Raw genomic sequence first — 14,180 nt, 5'->3', positions numbered from 1 at the left:
AATCTGAATAAAAGCTTTAATAAAGTGATCATCAGATTTTGAAGTTTATGTGTATTTCTGTGATTATCATTTCACTGACAAACCTCAAAATTGTTATTTCTTCTCCCTTAATTTTAATTCCCTTTCCAAATTTCCCTTCATTTCCTTTACTGCTTGCTCATAGTGCAGATTAAATAACATCAGAGGTAGGCCACAGCCCTGTCTCACTCCCTTTTCAACTACTGTTTCCCTTTCAATCCCTTTGGTCTGGATCTTTTAACTGCAGTACTCGTTCCTGTACAAGTCGTAGATAACTTTTTGCTCCCTGTATTTTATCCATTTATAATTTTAAATAGTGTATTCCAATCAAAATCAATAGATTCTTCTAAAAATACAAGGCTTGCTTTTGTTCAGTTTAACTTATAAAATAAGTTGTAGGGTCAGTATGGCCTTGCATATCCCTGCATTTCTCTGGTACCCCTTACAATAGGCCAGCTTCTGTTAGTTTTTCCATTCTTCTGTAAATAATTTATGTAAGTATTTTGCAACCATGACTTATTAAACTGATAATTGGGTGATACAGCTAACAGCACTTGCCTTCTTTGGAATATGAATTATAACATCATTCGTGATGTCTGTGGGTATTTCGCTTGTCTGATATATATTGTATACAAAGTAAAATAATTTCATCATGACTGGCTTCCCAAAGATCTTAATAATTCTGAGGGAATGTCACCTACTCTTGGTAACTTGTTTTGATGTAAGTCTTTCTGAGCTCTGTCAGGTTCTTCTTGAAGTATCGTATCTGTCATCTGACATTCATTTACTTCATTTTTTGTAATATTGTATTCAAGTTTGTTTCCCCTGTATAGTCCCTACAAATACTGTGAAGTAAAACAGGAAAATTCAAGAACTTTTTCAAAACTTTTTTCTCTGACGCTCCCACAGAATAATGACAGGAAAAAGAGTTTATCACTTATCGAATTTCTGCTGTTCATGCAGTAAAACTTCAGCATCAGGTATGAAATTTTAATTTATTACTTCTATACTAATAATTTTTTTGCAATTCATTTTGGAAGCAGTATCTTCATATAGCACTGAATGTACCGGCAAAATTATATCACTGTACAACACATAATTGAGGAAGTATGACATTTTATATGTCTGAATTCAACTTTACAGAATCTGTGGTGAGGATGGGAAGGGGGAGTTACTGGTATTCTGTGTATTCTACTACTATGACTGAAAGAAATAATGTAGTTGAATGAGCAACTGAGAAAGGAGAAAGAAAAGAATTTAAAGTAGTAAACTGTAAGAAATTATTGACTATCACAAGAGGACTCTGAATGGCAAAAGCGATGAAACAGCTACTTAAATCCCACAAATTATGTTGCACTGTAAGCTTTTAAATGGATGGTGTAGTGGACTTTGGCCACAATTTGGTTGTTGCCTTTCAACATGCAATCCCTGCATGTGGGTACACCCACATACAAATTATGTGGTTGTTTAACCAGTTCTGAGATTAGGCCTGGTTTTCTGTGTGTTTAGAAGCCCTATCACCAAACCAAGAGTTATCAAGTTTTTTGACAACAGTGTGTTCTAGCTTCAAGCATTTTGTCTTGATTTCAATCAAACTCAAGCTTTCCACCGGCAGACTTGATATATTTAGCAGTGTTGGACTCATCCCACATTTACTTCACTCCTTCTGTGATGCTACAGAGATACTGAGGGTTGATAATGGACAATAAAAGTAGTCATTTAACTGGTAATGTCTATGATACAGCTCTTACTGCACAAGTCAAATTGGTGTTAATATTCTGCCATTATTTGTGACTGAGAATGGATTGTAATACGTAACTGCTGGAAATAACACTGAAAGGACTGCCACTCTAATATCTAAGGCATTTCCAAAACAGCCAGTTTCCATGATTTTTAAAGTCTATTATGTTAAGTTTTAAGTTTTGTTGCTGTTCTCCAAAGATGTGTTACATATGTTAGTGAGTAGTCTGATACAATGCCTGGATATGATAAATCAGGTTTATGTTTCAAGTGTTGTCTATTAACACTAAACCGTCCGGTGACACCACAGTGGTGTAGTGCACGAAACAGCAGTCAACGGCCGGTGACAGCACAGTGGTGTCGTGCACAAAATAGCGGTCAATGGCTGGCAACACCACAGTGATGTTGTGTGCATAGCATCACTCAGTGGCTGGTGACACACAGTGGTGTCGCATACATAGTATTGCTCAGTGGCCGGCGACAACACAGCGATGCTGTGTGTGAAATAGCGGTCAATGGCTAGCGACACCACAATGGTGTTGTGAGCATAGTACTGCTTAGTGGCCGACGACAGCACTTTAGTATCTTTTGCATTGTTTTGGTGTTTTGTGTAGGTAACAATAAATTATGCACGCCAACCAGTTTTTTGTTTTTATAAGTACTTGTGCCCTTTCATCATGGTAGAGAAAAGAGACAATACGATTATTTGCAATGAATGCGTGGACGTCTTGTCTGAGGTTCCAGATGACTTGGCTGATTGGGAAGAAGACACTGGATATCAAAAAATGAAAGTGAAGCTGAATTGTTGGAAAATAGTGAAATATGTCCAAGAAGAATTCAGCAAACGCTACAGTTGCCAACTGATTCAGAAGAATCAGATGAAGAAAACAGTGTGCAGTGGTCAGATTTTGGTTTACCGAGGACTAAAAATAAATTTGATGGATCTCTGGGTTCAAACATATTTCCCAAAGATACACAGAGTGTTAAAGATATATATATATATATATATATATATATATATATATATATATATATATATATATATAAAAATAGAAGGAAACATTCCACGTGGGAAAAATTATATATAAAATCAAAGATGAGGTGACTTACCGAACGAAAGCGCTGGCAGGTCGATAGACACACAAACAAACACAAACATACACACAAAATTCAAGCTTTCGCAACAAACTGTTGCCTCATCAGGAAAGAGGGAAGGAGAGGGGAAGACGAAAGGAAGTGGGTTTTAAGGGAGAGGGTAAGGAGTCATTCCAATCCCGGGAGCGGAAAGACTTACCTTAGGGGGAAAAAAGGACAGGTATACACTCGCACACACGCACATATCCATCCACACATACAGACACAAGCAGACATATTTAAAGACCATATATATTTTTTTTTTCTGCTTGTGTCTGTATGTGTGGATGGATATGTGCGTGTGTGCGAGTGTATACCTGTCCTTTTTTCCCCCTAAGGTAAGTCTTTCCGCTCCCGGGATTGGAATGACTCCTTACCCTCTCCCTTAAAACCCACTTCCTTTCGTCTTCCCCTCTCCTTCCCTCTTTCCTGATGAGGCAACAGTTTGTTGCGAAAGCTTGAATTTTGTGTGTATGTTTGTGTTTGTTTGTGTGTCTATCAACCTGCCAGCGCTTTCGTTCGGTAAGTCACCTATATATATATTTGTCTGCTTGTGTCCGTGTATGTGCGGATGTATGTATGTGTGTGTGCGAGTGTATACCCCTTGATGGATCTCTGGGTTCAAACATATTTCCCAAAGATACACAGAGTGTCAAATATATATATATATATATATATATATATATATATATATATATATATCTAAAAAGAAAGATGATGAAACTTACCAAACAAAAGCGCTGGCAGGTCGATAGACACACAAACATACACACAAAATTCTAGCTTTCGCAACCAATGGTTGCCTCGTCAGGAAAGAGGGAAGGAGAAGGAAAGACAAAAGGATATGGGTTTTAAGGGAGAGGGTAAGGAGTCATTCCAATCCCGGGAGCGGAAAGACTTACCTTAGGGGGAAAAAAGGACAGGTATACACTCGCACACACACACATATCCATCCACACATACACAGACACAAGCAGACATTTGTAAAGGCAAAGAGTTTGGGCAGAGATGTCAGTCGGGGCAGATGTACAGAGGCAAAGATGAAGTTGAAAGACAGGTGAGGTATGAGCGGCGGCAAATTGAAATTAGAAATTAGCGGAGATTGAGGCCTGGCGGATAGCGAGAAGAAAGGATATGCTGAAGGGCAAGTTCCCATCTCCGGAGTTCTGACAGGTTGGTGTTAGTGGGAAGTATCCAGATAACCCGGACGGTGTAACACTGTGCCAAGATGTGCTGGCCGTGCACCAAGGCATGTTTAGCCACAGGGTGATCCTCATTACCAACAAACACTGTCTGCCTGTGTCCATTCATGCGAATGGACAGTTTGTTGCTGGTCATTCCCACATAGAACGCTTCACAGTGTAGGCAGGTCAGTTGGTAAATCACGTGGGTGCTTTCACACGTGGCTCTGCCTTTGATCGTGTACACCTTCCGGGTTACAGGACTGGAATAGGTGGTGGTGGGAGGGTGCATGGGACAGGTTTTACACCGGGGGCGGTTACAGGGGTAGGAGCCAGAGGGTAGGGAAGGTGGTTTGGGGATTTCATAGGGATGAACTAAGAGGTTGCGAAGGTTAGGTGGACGGCGGAAAGACACTCTTGGTGGAGTGGGGAGGATTTCATGAAGGATGGATCTCATTTCAGGGCAGGATTTGAGGAAGTCGTATCCCTGCTGGAGAGCCACATTCAGAATCTGATCCAGTCCCGGAAAGTATCCCGTCACAAGTGGGGCACTTTTGGGGTTCTTCTGTGGAAGGTTCCGGGTTTGAGGAGATGAGGATGTGGCTCTGGTTATTTGCTTCTGTACCAGGTCGGGAGGGTAGTTACGGGATGCAAAAGCTGTTTTCAGGTTGTTGGTGTAATGGTTCAAGGATTCCGGACTGGAGCAGATTCGTTTGCCACGAAGACCAAGGCTGTAGGGAAGGGACCGTTTGATGTGGAATGGGTGGCAGCTGTCATAATGGAGGTACTGTTGCTTGTTGGTGGGTTTAATGTGGACGGACGTGTGAAGCTGGCCATTGGACAGGTGGAGGTCAACGTCAAGGAAAGTGGCATGGGATTTGGAGTAGGACCAGGTGAGTCTGATGGAACCAAAGGAGTTAAGGTTGGAGAGGAAATTCTGGAGTTCTTCTTCACTGTGAGTCCAGATCACGAAAATGTCATCAATAAATCTGTACCAAACTTCGGGTTGGCAGGCCTGGGTAACCAGGAAGGCTTCCTCTAAGCGACCCATGAATAGGTTGGCATACGAGGGGGCCATCCTGGTACCCATGGCTGTTCCCTTTAATTGTTGGTATGTCTGGCCTTCAAAAGTGAAGAAGTTGTGGGTCAGGATGAAGCTGGCTAAGGTAATGAGGAAAGAGGTTTTAGGTAGGGCGGCAGGTGATCGGCGTGAAAGGAAGTGCTCCATCGCAGCGAGGCCCTGGACATGCGGAATATTTGTGTATAAGGAAGTGGCATCAATGGTTACAAGGATGGTTTCCGGGGGTAACAGACTGGGTAGGGATTCCAGGCGTTTGAGAAAGTGGTTGGTGTCTTTGATGAAGGATGGGAGACTGCATGTAATGGGTTGAAGGTGTTGATCTACGTAGGCAGAGATGCGTTCGGTGGGGGCTTGGTAACCAGCTACAATGGGACGGCCGGGATGATTGGGTTTGTGAATTTTGGGAAGAAGGTAGAAGGTAGGGGTGCGGGGTGTTGGTGGGGTCAGGAGGTTGATGGAGTCGGGTGAAAGGTTTTGTAGGGGGCCTAAGGTTCTGAGGATTCCTTGAAGCTCCGCCTGGACATCAGGAACACACACATACATACATCCGCACATACACGGACACAAGCATATATATATATATATATATATATATATATATATATATATATATATATATATATATATATATATATATATGCTTGTGTCCGTGTATGTGCGGATGTATGTATGTGTGTGTGCGAGTGTATACCCCTTTTTTCCCCCTAAGGTAAGTCTTTCCGCTCCCGGGATTGGAATGACTCCTTACTCTCTCCCTTAAAACCCACATCCTTTCGTCTTTCCCTCTCCTTCCCTCTTTCCTGATGAGGCAACAGTTTGTTGCGAAAGCTTGAATTTCATGTGTATGTTTGTGTGTCTATCGACCTGCCAGCACTTTCGTTCGGTAAGTCACATCATCTGTGTTTTTAGATATATTTTTCCCACGTGGAATGTTTCCCTCTATTTTATATATATATATATATATATATATATATATATATATATATATATATATGAATATAATAGAGAGAAACATTCCACGTGGGAAAAATATATCTAAAAAGAAAGATGATGAAACTTACCAGACAAAAGCGCTGGCAGGTCGATAGACACACAAACAAACACAAACATACACACAAAATTCTAGCTTTCGCAACCAATGGTTGCCTTGTCAGGAAAGAGGGAAGGAGAAGGAAAGACAAAAGGATATGGGTTTTAAGGGAGAGGGTAAGGAGTCATTCCAATCCCGGGAGCGGAAAGACTTACCTTAGGGGGAAAAAAGGACAGGTATACACTCGCACACACACACATATCCATCCACACATACACAGACACAAGCAGACATTTGTAAAGGCAAAGAGTTTGGGCAGAGATGTCAGTCGGGGCAGATGTACAGAGGCAAAGATGAAGTTGAAAGACAGGTGAGGTATGAGCGGCGGCAAATTGAAATTAGAAATTAGCGGAGATTGAGGCCTGGCGGATAGCGAGAAGAAAGGATATGCTGAAGGGCAAGTTCCCATCTCCGGAGTTCTGACAGGTTGGTGTTAGTGGGAAGTATCCAGATAACCCGGACGGTGTAACACTGTGCCAAGATGTGCTGGCCGTGCACCAAGGCATGTTTAGCCACAGGGTGATCCTCATTACCAACAAACACTGTCTGCCTGTGTCCATTCATGCGAATGGACAGTTTGTTGCTGGTCATTCCCACATAGAACGCTTCACAGTGTAGGCAGGTCAGTTGGTAAATCACGTGGGTGCTTTCACACGTGGCTCTGCCTTTGATCGTGTACACCTTCCGGGTTACAGGACTGGAATAGGTGGTGGTGGGAGGGTGCATGGGACAGGTTTTACACCGGGGGCGGTTACAGGGGTAGGAGCCAGAGGGTAGGGAGGGTGCTTTGGGGATTTCATAGGGATGAACTAAGAGGTTGCGAAGGTTAGGTGGACGGCGGAAAGACACTCTTGGTGGAGTGGGGAGGATTTCATGAAGGATGGATCTCATTTCAGGGCAGGATTTGAGGAAGTCGTATCCCTGCTGGAGAGCCACATTCAGAATCTGATCCAGTCCCGGAAAGTATCCTGTCACAAGTGGGGCACTTTTGGGGTTCTTCTGTGGAAGGTTCCGGGTTTGAGGAGATGAGGATGTGGCACTGGTTATTTGCTTCTGTACCAGGTCGGGAGGGTAGTTACGGGATGCAAAAGCTGTTTTCAGGTTGTTGGTGTAATGGTTCAAGGATTCCGGACTGGAGCAGATTCGTTTGCCACGAAGACCTAGGCTGTAGGGAAGGGACCGTTTGATGTGGAATGGGTGGCAGCTGTCATAATGGAGGTACTGTTGCTTGTTGGTGGGTTTAATGTGGACGGACGTGTGAAGCTGGCCATTGGACAGGTGGAGGTCAACGTCAAGGAAAGTGGCATGGGATTTGGAGTAGGACCAGGTGAATCTGATGGAACCAAAGGAGTTGAGGTTGGAGAGGAAATTCTGGAGTTCTTCTTCACTGTGAGTCCAGATCACGAAAATGTCATCAATAAATCTGTACCAAACTTCGGGTTGGCAGGCCTGGGTAACCAGGAAGGCTTCCTCTAAGCGACCCATGAATAGGTTGGCATACGAGGGGGCCATCCTGGTACCCATGGCTGTTCCCTTTAATTGTTGGTATGTCTGGCCTTCAAAAGTGAAGAAGTTGTGGGTCAGGATGAAGCTGGCTAAGGTAATGAGGAAAGAGGTTTTAGGTAGGGCGGCAGGTGATCGGCGTGTAAGGAAGTGCTCCATCGCAGCGAGGCCCTGGACATGCGGAATATTTGTGTATAAGGAAGTGGCATCAATGGTTACAAGGATGGTTTCCGGGGGTAACAGACTGGGTAGGGATTCCAGGCGTTTGAGAAAGTGGTTGGTGTCTTTGATGAAGGATGGGAGACTGCATGTAATGGGTTGAAGGTGTTGATCTACGTAGGCAGAGATGCGTTCGGTGGGGGCTTGGTAACCAGCTACAATGGGACGGCCGGGATGATTGGGTTTGTGAATTTTGGGAAGAAGGTAGAAGGTAGGGGTGCGGGGTGTTGGTGGGGGTGCTGGAAATATCACTTTGCCACGAAGAAAAATGATCCTAATCCTACTCCTAATGATCCAACTCCCCAAGACACTATCCAAATTGAACCATGCCTGGAACAGTTCCGTCCTCCGTCACAGCGGGACCCACCTCCTCTTCCTCAAAATCACCCTCTCCTAACCTTCCAGGAATTTCTGACTTCCAGCCTTGCCTCTCAATCCTTCTTAAAAAACCTTAATCCTACTCCCAACATCACCACTGCTGAAGCCCAGGCTATCCGTGATCTGAAGGCTGACCGATCCATCGTCATTCTTCCGGCGGACAAGGGTTCCACAACTGTGGTACTTGATCGTCGGGAGTATGTGGCTGAGGGACTGCGTCAGCTTTCAGACAACACTACTTACAAAGTTTGCCAAGGCAATCCCATTCCTGATGTCCAGGCGGAGCTTCAAGGAATCCTCAGAACCTTAGGCCCCCTACAAAACCTTTCACCCGACTCCATCAACCTCCTGACCCCACCAACACCCCGCACCCCTACCTTCTACCTTCTTCCCAAAATTCACAAACCCAATCATCCCGGCCGTCCCATTGTAGCTGGTTACCAAGCCCCCACCGAACGCATCTCTGCCTACGTAGATCAACACCTTCAACCCATTACATGCAGTCTCCCATCCTTCATCAAAGACACCAACCACTTTCTCAAACGCCTGGAATCCCTACCCAGTCTGTTACCCCCGGAAACCATCCTTGTAACCATTGATGCCACTTCCTTATACACAAATATTCCGCATGTCCAGGGCCTCGCTGCGATGGAGCACTTCCTTACACGCCGATCACCTGCCGCCCTACCTAAAACCTCTTTCCTCATTACCTTAGCCAGCTTCATCCTGACCCACAACTTCTTCACTTTTGAAGGCCAGACATACCAACAATTAAAGGGAACAGCCATGGGTACCAGGATGGCCCCCTCGTATGCCAACCTATTCATGGGTCGCTTAGAGGAAGCCTTCCTGGTTACCCAGGCCTGCCAACCCGAAGTTTGGTACAGATTTATTGATGACATTTTCGTGATCTGGACTCACAGTGAAGAAGAACTCCAGAATTTCCTCTCCAACCTCAACTCCTTTGGTTCCATCAGATTCACCTGGTCCTACTCCAAATCCCATGCCACTTTCCTTGACGTTGACCTCCACCTGTCCAATGGCCAGCTTCACACGTCCGTCCACATTAAACCCACCAACAAGCAACAGTACCTCCATTATGACAGCTGCCACCCATTCCACATCAAACGGTCCCTTCCCTACAGCCTAGGTCTTCGTGGCAAACGAATCTGCTCCAGTCCGGAATCCTTGAACCATTACACCAACAACCTGAAAACAGCTTTTGCATCCCGTAACTACCCTCCCGACCTGGTACAGAAGCAAATAACCAGAGCCACATCCTCATCTCCTCAAACCCGGAACCTTCCACAGAAGAACCCCAAAAGTGCCCCACTTGTGACAGGATACTTTCCGGGACTGGATCAGATTCTGAATGTGGCTCTCCAGCAGGGATACGACTTCCTCAAATCCTGCCCTGAAATGAGATCCATCCTTCATGAAATCCTCCCCACTCCACCAAGAGTGTCTTTCTGCCGTCCACCTAACCTTCGCAACCTCTTAGTTCATCCCTATGAAATCCCCAAACCACCCTCCCTACCCTCTGGCTCCTACCCCTGTAACCGCCCCCGGTGTAAAACCTGTCCCATGCACCCTCCCACCACCACCTATTCCAGTCCTGTAACCCGGAAGGTGTACACGATCAAAGGCAGAGCCACGTGTGAAAGCACCCACATGATTTACCAACTGACCTGCCTACACTGTGAAGCGTTCTATGTGGGAATGACCAGCAACAAACTGTCCATTCGCATGAATGGACACAGGCAGACAGTGTTTGTTGGTAATGAGGATCACCCTGTGGCTAAACATGCCTTGGTGCACGGCCAGCACATCTTGGCACAGTGTTACACCGTCCGGGTTATCTGGATACTTCCCACTAACACCAACCTGTCAGAACTCCGGAGATGGGAACTTGCCCTTCAGCATATCCTTTCTTCTCGCTATCCGCCAGGCCTCAATCTCCGCTAATTTCTAATTTCAATTTGCCGCCGCTCATACCTCACCTGTCTTTCAACTTCATCTTTGCCTCTGTACATCTGCCCCGACTGACATCTCTGCCCAAACTCTTTGCCTTTACAAATGTCTGCTTGTGTCTGTGTATGTGTGGATGGATATGTGTGTGTGTGCGAGTGTATACCTGTCCTTTTTTCCCCCTAAGGTAAGTCTTTCCGCTCCCGGGATTGGAATGACTCCTTACCCTCTCCCTTAAAACCCATATCCTTTTGTCTTTCCTTCTCCTTCCCTCTTTCCTGACAAGGCAACCATTGGTTGCGAAAGCTAGAATTTTGTGTGTATGTTTGTGTTTGTTTGTGTGTCTATCGACCTGCCAGCGCTTTTGTCTGGTAAGTTTCATCATCTTTCTTTTTAGATATATATATATATATATATATATATATATATATATATATCATTCCCAATATATAATTCTATATTGGGAATGATATATTTGAATATATTAGCAATGAAACCAACAAGTACTACAGTCAAAATTGCAACAGAAGGAAACTGGATTAAAAAAAAATGCCAAGTTTGTTGACATTATGGAACCCGAACTTAGAAAATGGTTTGGGCTTGCTATCCTTATGGGAATTGTAAAAAAAGCAAGGATCGATGATTATTGGTCAACAAATCTGTTGATAGACACATCGATATATCGCAAAATGATGCCTCGCAACTGATTCTGACAAATATTATCATTTTTACATTTTTCCAACAATAAACAAGATAATGCCGACTGGCTTTTCAATGTGCAATTCGTAACTGATTATTTTTCCAAAAACTTTAAAGAAACTTTTAATCTAAGTCAAAACACTCAATTGATGAAGGAATGATACTGTGACATGAACGGTTAAATTGTAAAGTTTACAAACCGTCGAAAGTTACCAAACATGGCATACTCATTTGATTGCTGTGTGATTCGAGTACAGGATACATTTCCTCATTCAGGATATATTCCAGTGCTGGGCAGCCTTTATCAAAAACAGTAATGGAACTATTGATACCTTCTTATGGAAAGTGGCATCACCTCTACATGGATAATTATTATAACAATGTAGAACTTGCAGAGCAGTTACTTGAAAAGAGAATTCGAGTTTGTGGAATAATATGGCAAAATAGAGGATTTCTGGAAAAATTAAATTGCGCAAAAGTCAATGTGTTTGAAGCTTGTCATCAACGGAAAGGTGAAGTACTCACACAGGTATGGAGAGCTCTGAAAATTGAAATGATATGAATGATCTCTACAATACATAATGTCACTTTTACTGACACTCAAAGAAAATACAGAAAAACCAATTACACAATAAAAAAAACCTGAAAGTGTATTAGACTACAACAAATTCATGAAAGGAGTGGATCGGGCAGACCAATATTAGAGTTATTACCCTGTATACAGAAAAACTATAAACTGGTCAAAAAAGGTTTGCATGTACCTCTTTAATTGTGCACTATTTAAGGTATTCCATACATATTAGTATTTCAATACATAACCCAAGAGTCTCCAATTTCATGATATTTTTATTGAAAGTATCTGATATGAGAATAAAAGACCATGTACTTGCTTTTGAGGAAATCTTGGAGGTTGCCACTACGTAGATCCATTTGACAGAATTCCCGGTCACGTAAAGCAACACCACCTAATACTTATATTCGAAACGAATAAATGAAAATGAAGAAACTGCCATGTATGTTCCAAAAACAAAAGAAGAAGAACAACAAACTTAATGTGCAAGTCTTGTGGAGTTGTGTTACATCTTGGAGACTGTTTTGCTGCATATCACATGAAAGAGAAATACTAACTACCAAAGACAATGCAAATAAACAAATATATGAAACAAACAAATTTTGTATTTATTTATGTATGTATATCTTCAAAATTTCATGAAAATAGGGGAACAGGGTTGAGAACTAAGGATGAGATTAGTAAAACTTAACAATTTATAATCTCCTGATAATGTCAAGAACAGCTGGTGACAAGCCAAATAATCTGAATTAGTGCTGCCGGTGCCAAGCAAATAAATTTGCACAAGTTGTTTGGACGGCAAAGTGTTAAGATAAAGTTTGAGTTTGTAATCAGCTTGTCTCTTATCCTGTTGAAAGTAGCTAGCTTAAGTTTTGCATGGATACAGTTAGTCTAACAATGCCTCTTATAAGAAGTGATTCAGGTTACTGGAATTCCATTTATTGTCTTGTTAAACATGTCCATTCTGACCAAAAGTATCCAGACATAACTATATAATACGGAGCAGACCACTAGATGTCACAAGAGGCAGACCTGCCAGAGTGAAGGGAGGCAGGGAGTTGTGTGTTGTCAGTAAAGTACAATATCAGCAGAATGTGTCAGACAGGAGAGCTCAGTGACTTCAGACATGGACTAGTCATCAGATGTCACCTGAGTACCAAATCCATTAGGGAAATTTCATCTCTTCTAAAGGCACCCAAGGTGCTTGTTGGTGGTGTGACTGAATGCAAAGGAAAAGCTACACCCAAACCAAGGTCAGGCAGCCCTCAGGTACTGAGAGACAGGGACTGTCAAGCATTTTGGATGGTGGTTGTAAAAAATTGCATGAAATCAGTGGAAGGAATCATTTGTGAGTTTCAAAGTGCTAACAGCACTCCAGCTAGCACAATGTGTATAGTAAGATAAGAAGAATGGGATACAGTGATCAAGTAGTTCCTCATAAGCCACACATTTCTATAGTCAATGCTAACTGATAGTTGAGGTGATGCCACTTGACAGTGAATGATGGGAAACAACTGATTTGGAATGATGAATTATGATATGCCCTGTGGTAATCAGATGGAAAGATTTGCATTTGACAAATGCCTTGAAAATGTTACCTCCCATCATGTGTAATGCCATCAGTGAAGTATGGAGGAAGCAGCTTTGTGGTACAGAGGTTTTTTTATGGTTAGAGTGTGTCATCCTCCTGTACTTAAGAAAATGATAAACATGGAAGTATTTACAACATTATGTACTGTAAAGGTGATGATGATTGATCGTATCAGCATGACAATGCACCCTGTCACACAGCAGCAGCTGTGAGGCATTGATTTGTGGATAGTAACTTTCCTGACTCCCATTCTACCACAGACATTCAACACATGACTGGAAATATCTCCAGTAGAGTTCAGACCATCATAAAGATGAAGGATGGACTCACCCCATATTATTGTCCACTAATAATGCTTTTGACCAGATAGTGTATACTGAAAGAGAGAAATGCTGCAATTGAATTTTGAAGTAATCCAGCATTTAACCTATTAACTGTCACTAATATTTCATCATCAATTGACTTGAACCATAGTGTTATGCAAGAGATTGTTCAGTACGAGCCAAGAGTCTGGTCTTGCATGAAATTAACTTCAGCAACTGCAAAAACATTCTTATTCAGCAAAATGTGGATTGTACAGATCTTAGATAAAAAAACATTGCACGGATATTATTCTGTTCCTGGAACTGTCAACAAGTTACAGATAATATGCTTCATAAACTTTTAACCATATACATAAAATAATAAAACTCAGTAAAAAACAACATACCTGGAAGTATGTCAGACCAGAAAGATAGAGGGCTGGAATTACATGAAGAGTTGTTCCAATGGCAAGCAGTAGCTCAAATTTATGAATGGAATGTTTGTAATATCCACGCAAACCAAGACACCAAATCTTAAACAGTGTTTCCAAGTCAAGAAACAATGTAAAAGCAACCTGTAAAGAAAACAAAACAATTAAAGCTGACTGATGATAACAAATAACAAATGAAAATAAATTGCACTATTGCAGTGATCAGTTAGTAGTCCTATAGCCTGCCGTATGCCTTGCTTCTACAAAATTACAG

The 14,180-nt window shown here is 42.6% G+C and overlaps 1 protein-coding gene across 1 annotated transcript in view; it reads right to left on the bottom strand.

The window, feature by feature from the left end:
- Window positions 1-14,180, bottom strand: part of LOC124548715 (sodium leak channel non-selective protein) — a 436,855-nt gene that overhangs the window by 232,211 nt on the left and 190,464 nt on the right. The window contains exon 10 of the mRNA XM_047125188.1: window positions 13,883-14,050. Coding sequence (XP_046981144.1) covers window positions 13,883-14,050 — 168 coding nt within the window. The remainder of the gene's footprint in view (window positions 1-13,882; window positions 14,051-14,180) is intronic.

This window comes from Schistocerca americana, chromosome 1, assembly GCF_021461395.2.
Source record: "Schistocerca americana isolate TAMUIC-IGC-003095 chromosome 1, iqSchAmer2.1, whole genome shotgun sequence".
NCBI classification, from domain to species: domain Eukaryota; kingdom Metazoa; phylum Arthropoda; class Insecta; order Orthoptera; family Acrididae; genus Schistocerca; species Schistocerca americana.
This window is presented reverse-complemented; position numbering and strand designations above follow the sequence as displayed.